This window comes from Hyperoodon ampullatus (assembly GCF_949752795.1).
Source record: "Hyperoodon ampullatus genome assembly, chromosome: 7".
Lineage (NCBI taxonomy): Eukaryota > Metazoa > Chordata > Mammalia > Artiodactyla > Ziphiidae > Hyperoodon > Hyperoodon ampullatus.
In genome coordinates, this window is record NC_136920.1 from 102,157,462 (window position 1) to 102,175,685 (window position 18,224).

Consider the following 18,224-nt stretch of genomic DNA (forward strand, 5'->3'; position numbering starts at 1 on the left):
AGAGACAAAAATATTGGAATGTAGGCTCTTAGGATATGGAAGGAGAAGGCTTGATTCTTAATCAGTGTCATAAAAGATAAGATTTTAAGAGCAAAATAGAAGATAGAAATCCAGTTTGAAGATCTTTAAACACTTTAAGTAAGGAACCCACTCTGCATATGCCAAGGATCAATCTGATGGGGACCTGGAAAAAGCTGTCAATTATCCTGAAGGACAGCACCTGTGTAAGGCTAACACCTCTCAGGTTTTGGGGCCCAGGTTTATATAAACTGCAGCCTAAAACTGACAAAACAAGTGTGGTGAGAGAGTCTTCTAACTCTGGCCCACTTTCTGTTGGGCTAAAGAGCTTTTGCTGGCAAGTTTAATATATATTTGATTAATCTTAACTTTTACTTAAAGTGTGCAACCTGAGAGCCACATTTTAGGAACTACTGTATCCTGAAATGTTTTTGCTCTCTGTAAATAGGTTTTCAACACTGGTACTTGGAGTAATTTACTGTCTCATGTCCAGACTTTTAAAAGCATTTAATTTGCATAGTGATTCATTTGTTTAAGTGTATTACAGTATTTAAAAGATGTTGTTTTCTTTGAAAATCATTAAAATGATTTGAAAATCATTAAAGGTTAGTTGAGGAGTTGGTGTTCTTGGCTGTTTTGTTGACTGATAGTATTGATGTGCTTTTTTTTAGTTCATTAAAGACGAACAAGTGACTTCTGTTTTAAATTTAAGGTATGTAAATTTTCCAAATGGCAATTGCATGTTGATAATAAGTTAGACCCTTGTTTCTGTTTAATTTCTTCTTGCCTCCTTTTAATGGCTGCAGACCTACTCGTCGACTCTTCTTGAATCATGAGAGATGAAATAGCAACAACAGTCTTCTTTGTCACAAGATTAGCAAAAAAACATGATAAATTGAGTAAACAACAGATAGAAGACTTTTCAGAAAAGTTGATGACGATCTTGTTTGAAACATACAGAAGTCACTGGCACTCTGATCACCCGTCTAAAGGGCAAGCCTTCAGGTGAGAGTTGATATGCATGGCAAAGGGAAGTAAGAAGTCAGCAGTAACCACCTGCAATGATTTTGTTGGCAGCCTTTAAGTAATGAAAATTTTATGGGCTCAAATTTATTTGTTTGAACTTGGACTTGAAAAAAGGAGATGTGGTAGATGATAGTACAAGTCAAAAATTATAGAGCAAACCTCTTTATGTGAGGTGGATTAAACAATTTCTAACTTGTGTTTACCCTGAAGGTTATACAGTGAACCTTTGGTGTGACTTAGTAATGGAATCCATGTTCTGAGTTGCTGTGTAAAAAGTCGGTATTTTACTCTTGCTGTAAAACTGGAGGGTGGCCAAGGAGTTGAGGAAACTTGGGAGTGAGGTGGGAGCTGTGTGTATTGGAGTTTCTTGCCTACAACATGCTTCTCCAGCTAAAGTACCTGTCACCACATCTTTGTTTCCCTTTCCTTGTTTTTAAAGGTGTATCAGGATAAACAATAATCAGAATAAAGATCCTATTCTAGAAAGGGCTTGTGCTGAAAGTAATGTGGATTTTTCTCACCTGGGACTTCCAAAGGAGATGACCATATGGGTAGATCCCTTTGAAGTGTGCTGTAGGTGAGTAATCTCATTAGAGTTAGTTTGTGTGCTCTGTGACCCTTGGAAACCTTAGGGTATTTAGTCAGCTCTATGCACCTTTGTGAAAGGTGATGCTCCAAAGCCCTGGATTAGCAGGGAGGGCACAGGGTGGCTAAGACTAGATGCAAACTATATCAGACAACACAGACTTCCCAATTAGGGTGGATGGAGTGGGAAGCACAAAGATTTTTGCACAGTATTTGAAATTTGACTTTAATCACTGCATCATATTGCCAACTGTAGATTATAATGTCCAAGTATTATAGGCAGTATCAAGGGGGAAGAGGAGTTATTTACCATCAGCAATTCAGTCCATCAGTTGAATCGAAAGAAAGTAGTCTGACTTTATCTTAGTTAATTCCTAGAAAGCTTTTATAGAATTCTTGACCCCTGCCAATTATGACAGTATTAGTAGCTGAAGGTCATAATGTCTCTCAATGTGATTTGCTGTCAAGCCATTTCAATTTGTATTTTTTTTAAAATTGAAGTATAGTTGATTTACAAAATTATATTAGTTTCAGGTATACAACATAGTAATTCAAAGATTTTACAGATTATACCCCATTTAAATTTATTATAAAACATTGGCTATATTCCCTGTGCTGTACTATATCCTTGTAGCTTATTTATTTTACACATAGTAGTTTGTACCTACCCCTATCTTTCCCCTCCTCACTTACCTTTGCCCTGCTGGTAACCACTAGTTTGTTCTCTATGTCTGCTGAGTCTGTTTCTGTTTTGCTATATACATATGTTTTAATTTTTAGATGCCACATATAAATGATATCGTACAGTATTTGACTTTCTCTGTCTGACTTAGTTCACTAAGCATAATACTCTCTAGGTCCATCCACATTGCTGCAAATGGCAGAATTTCATTCTTTTTTATGGCTGAGTAGTACTCAGTTGTATATATATATATATGCCACGTCTTCTTTATCCATTCATCTGTTGATGGACACTTGGGTTGCTTCCATGTCTTAGCTATTGTAAATAGTCCTGCCCTGAACATTGGGGTGCCTGCATCTTTTCAAATTTTCTGGATATGTACCCAGGAGTGTTTTTCTCCTGGATATATACCTAGGATATATATTGCTGGATCATATGGTAATCCTACTTTTAGTTTGAGGAACCTCCATACTGTTTGCCATAGTGGCTGCACCAATTTACATTACCACCGATAGTGTACAAGGGTTCCATTTTCTCCATGTTCTCACCACATTTCGTATTTGTAGACATTTTGATGATAGCCATACTGACAGGTGTGAGGTGATGTCTCATTGTTTTGATTTGCATTTCTCTAATAATGTAAGATGTTGAACATCTCTTCATGTGCCTGTTAGCCATTTGTATGTCCATTTCTTTGGAAAAATGTCTATTCAGGTGTTCTGCACATTTTTTTTGAATTTTATTTTATTTATTTTTTTATATAGCAGGTTCTTATTAGTTATCCATTTTATACTTATTAGTGTATATATGTCAGTCCCAATCACCCAATTCATCACCCCCCCCACTGTCCCCCCTTGGTGTCCATATGTTTGTTCTCTACATCTGTGTCTCAATTTCTGCCCTGCAAACTGGTTCATCTGTACCATTTTTCTAGGTTCCACATATATGAGTTAATATACGATATTTGTTTTTCTCTTTCTGACTTACTTCACTCTGTGTGACAGTCTCTAGATCCATCCACATCTCTGCAAATGACTCAATTTCGTTCCTTTTTATGGCTGAGTAATATTCCATTGTATATATGTACCACATCTTTATCCATTCACGTGTTGATGGGCATTTAGGTTGCTTCCATGTCCTGGCTATTGTAAATAGCGCTGCAATGAACATTGGGGTGCATGTGTCTTTTTGAATTATGGTTTTCTCTGGGTATATGTCCAGCAGTGGGATTGCTTAGTCATATGGTAATTCAATTTTTAGTTTTTTAAGTAACCTCCATATTGTTCTCCATAGTGGCTGTATCAATTTTCATTCCCACACACAATTTATTTTTACATCTATATAGTGTGAAAGAGTGTTCTTCCTATGTTTTCCTCTAAGGGTTTTATAGTATCCTGTCTTACATTTAGGTCTCTAAACCATTTTGAGTTTATTTTTGTGTTTGGTGTTAGGGACTGTTTTAATTTCATTCTTTTACATGTAGCTGTCCAGTTTCCCCCACACCACTTATTGAAGAGACTGTCTTTTCTGCGTTGTATATCCTTGCTTCCTTTGTCATAGATTAGTGGAACACAGGTGTGTGGGTTTATCTCTGGGCTTTCTATCTTGTTCCATTGATCTATATTTCTGTTTTGGTGCCAGTACCATATTGTCTTGATTACTGTAGCTTCGTAGTATAATCTAAAGTCAGGGAGTCTGATTCCTCCAGCTCCGTTTTTTTCCCTTAAGACTGCTTTGGCTATTCGGGGTCTTTTGTGTCTCCATACAAATTTTAAGGTTTTTTGTTCTACTTCTATAAAAAATGCCATTGGTAATTTGGTAGGGATTGCATTGAATCTGTAGGTTGCTTTGGGTAGTATAGTCATTTTCACAATATTGATTCTTCTGATCCAAGAACATGGTATATCTCTCCATCTGTTGGTATCATCTTTAATTTCTTTCATCAGTGTCATAGTTTTCTGCATACAGGTCTTTTATCTCCCTAGGTAGGTTTATTCCTAGGTATTTTATTCTTTTTGTTGCAATGGTAAATGGGAATGTTTCCTTAATTTCTCTTTCATATTTTTCATCATTAGTGTATAGGAATGCAAGAGATTTCTGTGCATTAATTTTGTATCCTTCAGTTTAACCAAATTCATTGATTAGCTCTAGTAGTTTTCTGGTGGCATCTTTAGGATTCTCTATGTATAGTATCATGTCACCTGCAAACAGTGACAGTTTTACTTCTTTTCCAATTTGTATTCTCTGATTGCCGTGGCTAGGACTTTATGTTGAATAATAGTGGTGAGAGTGGACCTCCTTGTCTTGTTCCTGATTTTAGAGGAAATGCTTTCAGTTTTTCACCATTGAGAATGATGTTTGCTGTGGGTTTGTCATATATGGCTTTTATTATGTTGAGGTAGGTTCCCTCTGCCCACTTTCTGGAGAGATTTTATGATAACTGGGTGTTGAATTTTGTCAAAAGCTTTTTCTGCATCTATTGAGATGATCATATGGTTTTTCTTCTTCAGTTTGTTAATATGGTGTATCACATTGATTGATTTGCGTATATTGAAGAATCCTTGCATCCCTGGGATAAATCCCACTTGATCGTAGTCTATGATCCTTTTAATGTGTTGTTGGATTCTGTTTGCTAGTATTTTGTTGAGGATTTTTGCATCTATGTTCATCAGTGATATTGGTCTGTAATTTTCTTTCTTTGTAGTATCTTTATCTGGTCTTGGTATCAGGATGATGGTGGCCTCACAGAATGAGTTTGGGAGTGTTCCTTCCTCTGCAATTTTTTGGAAGAGTTTGAGAAGGATGGGTGTTAGCTGTTCTCTAAATGTTTGATAGAATTCACCTGTAAAGCCATCTGGTCATGTACTTTTGTTTGTTGGGAGATTTTTAATCACAGTTTCAAGTTCATTACTTGTGATTGGTCTGTTCATATTTTCTATTTCTTCCTGGCTCAGTCTTGGAAGGTTATACCTTTCTAAGAATTTGTCCATTTCTTACAGGTTGTCCATTTTATTCGCACAGAGTTGCTTGTAACAGTCTCTTACGACGCTTTGTATTTCTAGGGTGTCTGTTGTAACTTATTGTCCATTTCTAATTTTATTGATTTGAGTCCTCTCCCTCTTTTTCTTGATGAGTCTGGCTAATGGTTTATCAATCTTGTTTACCTTCTCAAAGAACCAGCTTTTAGATTTATTGATCCTTGCTATTGCTTTCCTTGTGTCTTTACATTTTTTTCTGCTCTGATATTTATGATTTCTTTCCTTCTATTAACATTAGGTTTTTTGTTCTTCTTTCTGTAGTTCCTTTAGGTGTAATGTTAGATTGTGTATTTGAGATGTTTGTTGTTTCTTGAGGTAGAATTGTATTGCTATAAACTTCCCTCTTAGAATTCCTTTTGCTGCATCCCATAGGTTTTGGATCATTGTGTTTTCACTGTCATTTGTCTCTAGGTATTTTTTAATTTCCTCTTTGATTTCTCCAGTGACCTCTTGGCTATTTAGTAATATAGTGTTTAGCCTCCATGTGTATGTGTGTTTTATGTTTTTTCCCCTGTAATTGATTTCTAATCTCATAGTGTTGTGATCAGAAAAGATGCTTGATATGATTTCAATTTTCTTAAATTTACTGAGGCTTGATTTGTGACCCAAGATGTTATCTATCCTGGAGAATGTTCCGTGCACACTTGAGAAGAAAGTGTAATCTGCAGTTTTTGGATGGAATGTCCTATATATATAAATTAAATCTATCTGGTCTATTGTGTCATTTAAAGCTTGTGTTTCCTTATTAATTTTCTGTTTGGATGATCTGTCCATTGGTGTAAGTGAGGTGTTAAAGTCCCCCACTATTATTGTGTTACTGTTGATTTCCTCTTTTAGAGCTGATAGCAGTTGCCTTATGTATTGAGGTGCTTCTATGTTGGGTGCATATATATTTATAATTGTTATATCTTCTTCTTGGATTAATCCCTTGATTATGTAGTGTCTTTCCTTGTCTCTTGTAACATTCTTTATTTTAAAGTCTACTTTATCTGATATGAATATTGCTACTCCAGCTTTCTTTTGATTTCCATTTGCATGGAATATTTTTTTCCATCCCCTCACTTTCAGTCTGTATGTGTCCCTAGGTCTGAGGTGTGTCTCTTGTAGACAGCATATATATAGGTCTTGTTTTTGTATCCATTCAGCAAGCCTGTGTCTTTTGGTTGGAGCATTTAATCCATTCACGTTTAAGGTAATTATCGATATGTATGTTCTTATGAGCATTTTCTTAATTGTTTTGGGTTTGTTTTTGTAGGTCCTCTTCTTGTGTTTTGTTTCCCACTTAGAGAAGTTCCTTTAGCATTTGCTCTAGAGCTGGTTTGGTGGTGCTGAATTCTCTTCGCTTTTGCTTGTCTGTAAAGCTTTTGATTTCTCCATCGAATCTGAATGAGATCCTTGCTGGGTAGAGAAATCTTGGTTGTAGGTTCTTCCCTTTCATCACTTTAAATATGTCATGCCACTCCCTTCTGGCTTGTAGAGTTTCTGCTGAGAAATCATCCGTTAACCTTATGGGAGTTCCCTTGTATGTTATTTGTCCTTTTTCTCTTGCTGCTTTTGATAATTTTTCTTCATCTTCAATTTTTGCCAATTTGATTACTATGTGCCTCGGCACGTTTCTCCTTGGGTTTTTCCTGTATGGCACTCTCTGCGCTTCCTGGACTTGGGTGGCTATTTCCCTTCCCATGTTAGGGAGGTTTTTGACTATAATCTCTTCAAATATTTTCTAGGGTTCTTTCTCTCTCTCTTCTCCTTCTGGGATCCCTATAATGCCAATGTTTTTGCATTTAATGTTGTCCCAGAGGTCTCTTAGTCTGTCTTCATTTCTTTTCATTGTTTTTTCTTTATTCTCTTTCGCAGCAGTGAATTCCACCATTCTGTCTTCCAGGTCACTTATCCATTTTTCTGCCTAAGTTATTCTGCTATTGATTCCTTCTAGTGTATTTTTCTTTTCAGTTATTGTATTGGTCCTCTCTGTTTGTGTGTTCTTTAATTTTTCTAGGTCTTTGTTAAACATTTCTTGCATCTTCTCGATCTTTGCCTCCATTCTTTTTCCGAGGTCCTGGATCATCTTCACTATCATTATTCTGAATTCTTTTTCTGGAATGTTGCCTATGTCCTCTTCATTTATTTGTTTTTCTGGGGTTTTATCTTGTTCCTTCATCTGGTACATAGCCCTCTGCCTTTTCATCTTGTCTGTCTTTCTGTGAATGTGGTTTTTGTTCCACAGGCTGCGGGATTGTAGTTCTTCTTGCTTCTGCTGTCAGCCCTCTGGTGGATGAGGCTATCTAAGAGACTTGTGAAGTTTCCTGATGGGAGGGACTGGTGGTGGGTAGAGCTGGGTGGTTCTCTGGTGGGCAGAGCTCAGTAAAACTTTAATCTGCTTGTTTGCTGATGGGTGGGGCTGGGTTCCCTTCCTTTTGGTTGTTTGGCCTGAGGTGCCCCAGCAGTGGAGCCTACCTGGGCTGTTTGGTGATGCTAATTGCAGACTCTGGAGGGCTCACACCAAGGAGTACTTCCTAGAACTTCTGCTGCCAGTGTCCTTGTCCTCACGGAGAGACACAGACACACCCCGCCTCTGCAGGAGACCCCCCAACACTAACAGATAGGTCTTGTTCAGTCTCCTATGGGGTCACTGCTCCTTCTCCTGGGTCCCGATGTGCATGCTACTTTCTGTGTGCCCTCCAAGAGTGGAGTCTCTGTTTCCTCCAGTCCTGTCAAAGTCCTGCAATCAAATCCCTCTAGCCTTCAAAATCTGATTCTCTAGGAATTCCTCCTCCCATTGCCAGATGCCCAGGTTGGGAAGCCTGATGTGGGGCTCACAACCTTCACTCCAGTGGGTGGACTTCTGTGGTATGTGTTCTTCAGTTTGTGAGTCACCTTCCTAGCAGTTATGGGATTTAATTTTATTGTGATTGCACCCCTCCTACCATGTCACTGTGGCTTCTCCTTTGTGTTTAAATGTGGGGTATCTTTTTTAGTGAGTTCCAGTGTCTTCTTGTCAATGATTGTTCAGCACTTAGTTGTTATTCTGGTGCTCTCGCAAGAGGGAGTGAGAGCATGTCCTATTACTCTGACATCTTGAACCAATCCTGTCTGTCCATTTTTTGACTGGGTTGTTTGTTTGTTGTTGTTGTTTTCATATTGAGTTGTATATTATGGATATTAATCCCTTGTCAGTTATGTTATTTGCAAATATTTTCTTCATTCAGTAGGTTATCTTTTTGCTTTTTTGATGGTTTCCTTTGCTGTGCAAAAGATTTTGAGTTTAATTGGGTCCCATTTGTTTATTTTTGTTTTTGTTTTCTTTGCCTTAGGTGACAGATTCAAAAAAAATATTACTACAATTTATAACAGGTTTCTGCCTATGTTTTCATCTAGGAGTTTATATGGTTTGTAGTCTTACATATAGGTCTTTAATCCATTTTGAGTTTATTGTTTATATGTGTGAGAAACTGTTCTAATTTCATTGTCTACTTGTAGCTGCCCTGTTGTCCCAGCACCACTTACTGAAGAGATTATCTTTTCCCCGTTGTATATTCTTGCCTCTCTGTCATAGATTAATTAACCATAGGTGCATGGGTTTATTTCTGGGCTCTCTATTCTCTTCCACTGATCTATGTGTCTATTTTTGTTCCAGTATCATACTGTTTTGATTACCAGAGTTTTGTAATATAGGCTGAAGTGCGGGAGCTTGATACCTCCTGCTCTGTTCTTTCTCAAGATTGCTTTGGCTATTTGGGGTCTTTTGTGTTTTCATACAAATCTTAGAATTATTTGCTATAGTTCTGTGAAAAATGCCATTAGTATTTTGATAGGGATGGCACTGAATCTGTAGATCGCCTTGGGTTGTATGGTTATTTTAACAATATTAATTCTTCCAATCCATGAACATGGTATGTCTTTCCATCTGTTTTTGTCTTCAGTTTCTTTCATCAGTATTTTATAAACTTCTGAGCACAGGTCTTTTTACCTCCTTAGTTATATTTATTCTTAGGTATTTTATTCCTTTTGATGTGATGGTAAATGAGATTGTTTTCTTAATTTCTTTCTGATAGTTCATTGTTAGTGTGTGGAAATGTAACAGATTTCTGCAACAAATTTCTGTATAATAGTTTTGTATTCTGCAATTTTACCAAATTATTTTCTGGTGGTGTCTTTAGGATTTTCTATGTATACTATCGTGTTATCTGCAGACAGTGACAGTTTTACTTCTTCCTTTCCAATTTGGATTCCTTTTCTTTTTCTTGTCAGATTGCTCTGTCTAGAGTTTTGAACACTATGTTGAATAAAAGAGGTGAGAGTTGGTATCTTTGTCTTGTTCTGACCTTAGAGGAAATGCTGTCAGCTTTTTATGATGAGTATGATGTTAGCTGTGGACTTACCATATATGGCCTTTGTTATGTTGAGAGATGTTCCCTCTATACCCACTTTGTGGAGAGTTTTTATTATAAATGAATGTTGAATAGTGTCGAAAGATTTTTGTGCATCTATTGAGATGATAATAGGATCTTTTATTCAACTTGTAATGTGATGTATTGCATTGATTTGTGGTTATTGAACCATCCTTGCATTCCTGGGATAAATCCCACTTGACATGGTGTATGATCCTTTTAATGTGTTGTTGGATTTGATTTGCTAATATTTTGTTGAGGATTTTTGCATCTATGTTCATCAACGATACTGACCTGCAATTTTTTTCTGTGATATATTTGTCTGGTTTTGGTATCAGGGTGGTGTGGCCTCATAGAATGAGTTTGGAAGTCTTTCTTCCTCTGCAATTTATTGGAAGAGTTTGAGAAGGATAGGTGTTCACTCTTCTCTAAATGTTTGCTAGAACTCACCTGTAAAGCTGTCTGGTCCTGGAATTTTGTTTGTTGGGAGTTTCTTTTCTTTTTTTTCCCATTATTAATTCAATTTCATTACTGGTAATTGGTCTGTTCATGTTTTCTCTTTCAGCCTGGTTCAGTCTTGGGAGATTGTACAGTTCTAGGAATTTGTCCATTTCTTCTAGGTTGTCCATTTTATTTGCATATGGTTATTCATAGTAATCTCTTGTGACCTTTTTATTGTTTGTAACTTCTTTTTTATTTCTGATTTTACTGATTTGGGCCCTCTGTTTTTCTCTTGATGAGTCTGGCTAAAGGTTTATCAATTTTGTTTATCTTTTCAAAGAACCACCTCTTAGTTTCATTGATCTATTTTTTTGTTTGTTTTTTGTCTCTATTTCATTTCTGCTCTGATATTTATAATTTCTTTCCTTCTACCAACTTTGGACTTTATTTGTCTTCTTCTAGTTTCTTTAGGCGTAAGGTTTGGCTGTTTGAGACTTTTGTTTCACAAGGTAGGCTTGTATCACTATAAACTTCCCTCTTAGAACTACTTTTGCTGCATCCCATAGATTTTTGGATCATTGTGTTTTTGTTTTCATTTGTCTCCAGGTATTCTTTGATTTCCTCTTTGATTTCTTCAATGATCCATTGGTTGTTTAGTTTATATTGTTTAGCCTTTACATATTGTGGGTTTTTTTTTTCAGTTTTCTTATAGTGATTTCTAGTTGTGTAACATTGTGGTCAGAAAAGATGCTCAATATGATTTCAGTCTTCTTAAATGTACTGAGGATTGATTTGTGGCCTAGCATGTGATTTGTCCTGGAGAATGTTCCATGTACACTTGAAAAGAATGTGTTTTCTGCTGCTTTTGGATGGAATGCCCTGTAGATATCTGTTAGGTCCATTTGGTCTACTGTATCATTTAAGGCTAATGTTTCCCTCTTAATTTTCTGTCTGGATGATCTGTCCATTGATATAAGTGGGGAGTTAAAGTCCCCTACTATTATTCTTTGTCTGGTGTAAGTATTGCTACCCTGGCTTTCTTTTCATTTCTATTTACATGGTATATCTTTTCCTGCTCTCTCACTTTCAGTGTATGTGTGTCTTTAGATATGAAGTGAGTTTCTTGTAAACAGCATATATATGAGTACTGTTTTTGTATCTTCAGTCACTCTATGTCTTTTGATTAGAACGTTTATTCCAGTTACATTTAATGTAATTATTAATTGGTATGTACTTATAGCCAGTTTATTAATTGTTTTGGTGTTGTTTTTGTAGTTATTTTGTTCCTTTCTTCTTTTCTCTCTTCCCTTTTTATTTGATGACTATCTTTAGTGTTATGTTCAAATTTCTTTCTGTTTTTTGTGTATCTATTATGTATTTTAATTTTTGGTTACCATGAGGTTTATATATAGCAATCTATATATGTGATTATTTAAGTTGCTCATCTCTTAATTTCAAATGCATTTTAACAACCCTGCATTTTTACTCCTCCTCCCTCATGATTACTGTTTTTTTACATCATATTTTCCATCTAATTGTGTTGTGTATCCCTTAACTACTTATTGCAGATCTAGGCAATTTTACTACTTTTGTCTTTTAACCTTCCTATTAGCTTTGTATGTGGTTGATCTTACTGTCTTTATTGTATATTTTGCCTTTACCAATGAGCTTTTTCCTTTCATAATTTTCATGTTTCTAGTTGTGGTTTTTCTTTTTTGCTTAGCGAAGCCCCTTTTAACATTTCTTGTAAAGCTGCTTTGGTGATGTTGGACTCTTTTAGGTTTTACTTATCTGTAAAATTTTGATCTCTCTTTCAAATCTGAGGGTAAGCCTTGCCAAGTAGAATATTCTTGGCCATAGGTTTTTCATTTCATCACTTTAAATATACTGCAACACACCCTTCTGACCTGCAGAGTTTCTGCTGAAAAGTCAGCTGATAGCTTTATGGAGAGTCTCCTTATATGCAAACTGTTGCTTTTCCCTTGCTTTTAATATCCTCTCTTTATCTTTAATTTTTGCCATTTTAATTACAATGTATCTTGATATGGTCCTCCTTGGGTTGATCCTGTTTGAGGCTCTCTGTGTTTCCTGGACCTGGATATCTGTTTCCTCTGCCAGGTAGGGAAGTTTTCAGCTATCATGTCTTCAAATATATTCTCTGACCCTTTTTCTCTTCTCCTTCTAGGATCCCTATAATGTGAATGTTAGCATGCTTGGTGTTGTTCCAGAGATCTCTTAAAATATTCTAATTTCTTTTTATTCTTTTTTTCTGTTTCAGCTTCAGAGATTTCTATTACTCTATCTTCCAGCTCACTGATCTGTTCCTCTGTATCATCTAATCTACTGTTGATTCCTTCTAGTGTATTTTCACTTCAGTGAATTTCTCCAGTTCTGCTTTGTTCTTCTCTGTATCTTCTAACTCTTTGTTTAACTTCTCACTATTTCCCTATATTCTTCTCCCAAGTTCTTTGCTCATTTTTATGATCATTACCTTCGACTCTTTATTGGGTAGATTACCTTTCTCCACTTAATTCTTCTTCTGGGGTTTTATCCCATTCCTTCGTTTGGAACATGTTCCTCTGTTTCCTCATTTTGCCTAATTTGTTTTTATTTCTATGTATCTGGTTGGTTGATAACATTTCCTGGCTTTGGAGAAGTAGCCTTTTGTAGGAGACATCCTGTGCATCCCAGCAGTGCACTCCCCTCTGGTCACCAGAGCTATATGCTGTAGGGGTGCCCTCTATGTGGGCTGTGTGGGTCCTTATGTTGTGGTGGACTGACTACTTTTGGTGGTCTAGTAGGTGGGGCTGGTCCCCAATCTGGTTGGTTGCCAGGCCCTGCCTTGTATGGAGGCTGCCAGCTGCTGGTTGTATGGTTGGGTCATGAGGCAACTGGCTGTGGAACCATGAGGAAGGGGGTTCCAGGGCTAGTGCTGGCTCACTGATGGGCAGAGCTGGGTTCTGGCCTTGGTGGTCGTGGGGCTGAGGTTTCCAGTTCTAGTGTCAGCCTGCTGGTGGGTGGGGTCAGTTCCTGATATACCTGGTTGTGCATTCTGGAGTGTCTCAGAGTTGGTGCTGGCCCATTGGTGAATGGGGCTGGATCCCAAGGTGGCTGGCTTAGGGGTTCACGGTGTCCTGGAGCTGGTGTTGTCCTGCCAGTGGGTTGGGCTGTGGTTGAGAGGGTGCTGGGGCTAGTGTTGGCTCACTGGCTCACTAGAGCCGAGTCCTGAGATTTCTGGCTGCAGGACCTGTGGGTCCTAGAGTTAGCTGGTATAGACCTGCTGGGAGGTGGGGCAGCTCCCTGACATAGCTGGCTACAGGGTCTGAGGTGTCCCAAAGCTTGTTTTGGCTTGCTGGTAGGTGGGGCTGGATCCCCGAATGGCTGGCTGAGGGACCCAAGTTGTCTCAGAGCTAGTGTTGGCCTGTTTGTAGGTGGGGCCTGGGCCCAGGTGATCTTGGAGCGGATGTTAACCTGCTGGTGGGTGGGCTGGGAAGCCAGGGCCCAGGGGTCTTGAGGATGTCCACTGGTGGGTGAGGTTCCTCCCTAGGCTGGTGCTGGCTCATTGGTGGTGTTGGGGAGCCGTGTCCAGGGCATCCTAGGGCCAATTCCTTCCCACTGGTAAGCAGAGCTGGGTCCTGGGGTCTCTGCCTTCAGGGCCGTGTGGGTCCTGGGCCTAGTGCTGGTGCACTGGTGTGTGGGGCTAGGCCCTGGGCCCTCTGTTGGACAGTGCTGCATCCTGGGGCAGCTGTGGGCTCAGGGGGTCTTAAGGCCGTGTGCCTGCTAGTAGGTGGGGTTGTTTTCCCACCTGGCTAGTTGCTTGGCCTGAGGCATCTCAGCACTGGTGCTGAAGGGCTGATGGGCAGGTCTGGGTCCTGGTGCTAATAAGCTAGAGGGAGGATTTCAAAATGGCGCTTGCCAGCACGAATGTCCACTTGGTAGAACAAACTCCCCAAAATGGTTGCTGCCAGTGTCTGTGTCCCCAGGATGAGCTCAAGTTGCCCCCTACCTCTCCAGGAAGCTCTCCAAGATCAGCTGGTGGGTCTGACCCAGGCTCCTTTCAAATTATTGCTTCTTCCCTGGGTCCTGGAGATTTTGTGTGGGCCCTTTATGAGTGGCATCTCTATTTCCCACAGCCCTCTGACTTTCCCAAAGTAAACCCCACTGGCATTCAAAGCCAAGCATTCTGGGGGCTCATCTTCCTGGTACAGGATCCCTGGTCTGGGAAGCTCCATGTGGGGCTCAGACCCATTGCTTCCTCGGGAGAACCTCTACAACTGTAATTAGCCCCCCACTTGTGTGTTGCCCACCCAGGGGTAGGGGTCTGACCTATACCATGACTCTGTCCCTCTTACTGGTCTCATTGTGGTTCCTTCTCCATAACTTTAGTTGTACAAATCTTTTCTGCTAGATTCCAGTCTCTCATCAATAGTTGCTCTCTAAATAGTTGTAATCTTGGTGTGCTCATGAGAGGAGGTAGGCTCAGGGTCTTCCTATTCCACTATCTTGGACAAGCTTTCAGAATTTGTTTTCTTTTCTTTAAAGTAACTCTTCTTGTAAATTACTGTGTTGTTTCCAGAAAAGATTAGAGATAAAACCTGTGAGAATTTGAATCCCTAATGAATGCTTTATTTTCCTTTCCTACTTAGGTATGGTGAGAAAAATCATCCATTTACAATTGCTTCTTTCAAAGACAGATGGGAGGAATGGGAATTATCCCAACAAATTAGTGATGCTGTTAATAGAGCCACGTTAGACTACTCCTCTGTCACTTCCTCTGATGAAGAAAGTTGTAACAAAGAACCTCAGATAATTCCTAAGGTCAGCAATCCAAAGAGTATTTATCAGGTAAAGTGTTCTCCATTTCTTCTCTGTACATTTTTTTTTTCTACTCTAATTCTAAAAAGAGTATGCTCACTGTAAAAGCAAAGAAACAAATAATTGGAAAATATGGAAAGATTATAAAGATTAAAATCACAATAATAATATTCTGGCAACACCTTTTCTGTCTTTTTTTCTTCCTTCTCTCTCTTTATACCCTCTACTTGGCTGAGTGCTCACTGATTTAGGGAGAATCTCTGACCCTTTGTATGTATGTAAATTTGTTTTCTTAATCACATATGTATTGACATGTTAAAGCAATTTAAATATTTTACATTGTAAATCGTTTGCTTCCCTTATAATTTATTTAGCTAATGTATTATTAGAAGACATCTAGGTTGTTTTCACATTGTTGTGATATTAAAAAAGCAAATTTTTACAGAGATGTCAGAATTCTAAGTTATTTCTAGAGATTTGATTCTCGACATGTAATTACTGGGTCATTGTGTATGGATATTTTATGAGTTCTTAACACAGGACAAAGTACCTTCTAGAAAGATGTCTTTGTTTGTAGTCTTACAAGCTCTATGTGAAAGTGTTTATCATTTTCCCTAAAATGGGGTATTCTCATTGAAAAATATCATTTTTATTAATTAAATTAAACATTAAAACAAATACTCCATGTACCAAACTGTTGTAGTTACTTACTGTCTTATGAATTTTTCTCCTTCACCCATTTATCATTTGAGGTCCTAATGTGTTATTAAAGGCTTTTCAAAGGTTAGAAATATTTTAACCCCTTGTCATATTCCTGGCAAACTTTTTTCCCCTAGCTTGTTTAGTTTTCTAAACTATATATGTAGTTTATATTTAGTTCTATATGTAAAGTTTAAAATTATGTAGTAAAATGTTCACCCTTAATTCTATTTTTACGCTTAGAGAGATCTTCTTAATCTAAGGATCAGATCTGTAGTCAGCTATATTCTTTTAGAACAATGTCCTTTGAAAGTGTGGTCTGCAAAACATTTATATTGGTCATCTGAGATGTTTAACATGGATGTTTCTAGACCTCACCCCCAGAGATTGTGATTAGATATTTTTGGGTTGAGCAAGGTGGGGATCAGGTAGGAGAGAACACAGGAATATATACTAATTTGAATAAATTTTTAAATTTTTTGTTTTTAAAATTCTTGGTTGGACTAAAGAATTTTGTTAAAAGATATGAAGTGACTTACTTCATATCCTAAAATGCAACTCAATTTTCCAAAGATAATAATCTACTTTGATTTCTATTCATTTGTATTTCCTATGCTTTTGAAAGGTTGAACCTGTAAGTTATGGATTTATATTTAATCCTTAGAAGTGGCTTATCGGTTTACAAAATCATCATGCTCCTTTTTTTCTTCTCTTTTTCTCCCCAGGTTGAAAACTTGAAACAGCCCTTTCAATCTTGGTTCCATATCCTCCGCAAAAACAATATGGGGGATGGCCGAATGGGTCTCCTAGGAAATGCTTATCCTGCATTGCATAAGATCCCTAAGGGTCATAGGCCTGCTGCTGGGCACCGGGTGGACAGGTACCACTGGGTCAACACACACCGATAGTGCAGCGGCTGGGCCCTCGTGAGGTAGAGCTCAGCAGAGCCACTTTATTTTCTCTGAAATGAAAGCAAGTCTAAGCTCGAGAGGCCCAGGAAACAGAAAAGATAACTACATTAGGGACTAGGGTGCATGATGGTGAATCCTCTCATGCAGATCAAGACTGTGTTCTTAGCTGTACTTTTAATTCTTTAATTTTAAATTAAGGTTTATATAACACTAATGAATGTACCCAATAAGGTAATAGAATGAAGATATTGACCTGTGATAAGATTCAATGCATTATAAAGAGTAACAGTTTAAATAAACGTGCGGTGTTTTTAATACCTTCTTAGTTGAGTTTGTTGCAAGAAAGTTTTAAAAGTTCTTGTTTTTCATTAGCCATTAAAAAAAAAAAAGTAGACCTTCATTTAGGGAAGAGTGATCCTCATAGTATTCAGGTTCTACTTTATTACCTGCCACTACTGTTCTATTTTATAAGGTCAGTAAGAGCTTGTTTGAAAACTACTTTTTAAGATATCATTCCCTTAAAAATTTTGGCTTATTTCTAAACCTCATAATAGCCTTAATTATGACACTTTGTGGATGATATATCTCACTACTAAGAACTAAAGTGAAGCAGAAAAAAGCATAGTACCAAGGAAATAAAAATCCCTCCCATCCAACCAGAAATTACCATTATTAACATTAAATGGTGACCATCTTTCCAGTCATCCTTTATATACATACAAATGTAAGAATTGACATATAGACAATTTAATAAGAAAACCATACTATGGGAGCTACTTGATAGATATTTAGATTTAATTTTACTTGACCTTAGAAAAAAAAGAAACCTAAAGTGAAACTGAAAGTTGTTGAAATAATCATAAGATTTTCTACCACAGAGTATTTTATTTTTTGAAATATTTCTTTTATGGTTTAAAAAAAGGAACACCAGGAGGCCAGAACAGTCTTTAAAACTTAAAAAAAAATACAGTATTGCTTATTTGTTACTATGAAAGCTGCAGAAATTAACATTCTTCATTTTTTTCTTTGCCCCTTATCTTCCATGCCACTTTACAAATTGAGGTATAATTGACATATAACATTAGTTTCAGGTGCACAACATGATCTGATATTTGTATACATTGTGAAATGAATACCACAATAAGTCTAGTTAACGTCTGTCAACATAGTTACTTTTTTTGGGGGGGGATGAGAACTGTTTTTACTCTCTCGGTAACTTTCAAATATGCAATGTTTTTTTTTGTTTGTTTTTGTTTTTTGCGGTACGCAGGCCTCTCACTGTTGTGGCCTCTCCCGTTGCGGAGCACAGGCTCCAGACGCACAGGCTCAGCAGCCATGGCTCACGGGCCCAGCCGCTCCACGGCATGTGGGATTTTCCCGGACCAGGGCACGAACCCTTGTTTCCTGCATTGTCAGGTGGACTCTCAACAACTGTGCCACCAGGGAAGCCCTAATATGCAATGTTTTTAATGTCAAGGTTTAACATATAAGTTCTCTCCTGAAATAATTATTCTTAATAGTTGATTTTTCTTAGTTCTATATTTCAACCGATTCAATGAATGCTCATTGAAATATGTGAAATCCATTTTGATTCACCTTTCTTTTTTAAATTTTATTT

At 37.7% G+C, this 18,224-nt stretch overlaps 1 protein-coding gene across 1 annotated transcript; it reads left to right on the top strand.

The window, feature by feature from the left end:
- Window positions 1-850: 850 nt before the first annotated feature.
- BTG4 (BTG anti-proliferation factor 4) lies at window positions 851-16,603 on the top strand (the record flags this gene model as incomplete). The annotated part of the gene is made up of 4 exons (XM_079708937.1): window positions 851-1,023; window positions 1,484-1,621; window positions 14,828-15,026; window positions 16,421-16,603. The coding sequence occupies 4 exons, from the start codon at window positions 851-853 to the stop codon at window positions 16,601-16,603; spliced, it is 693 nt and encodes a 230-aa protein (XP_079565063.1).
- Between the last annotated feature and the right edge of the window lie 1,621 nt (window positions 16,604-18,224).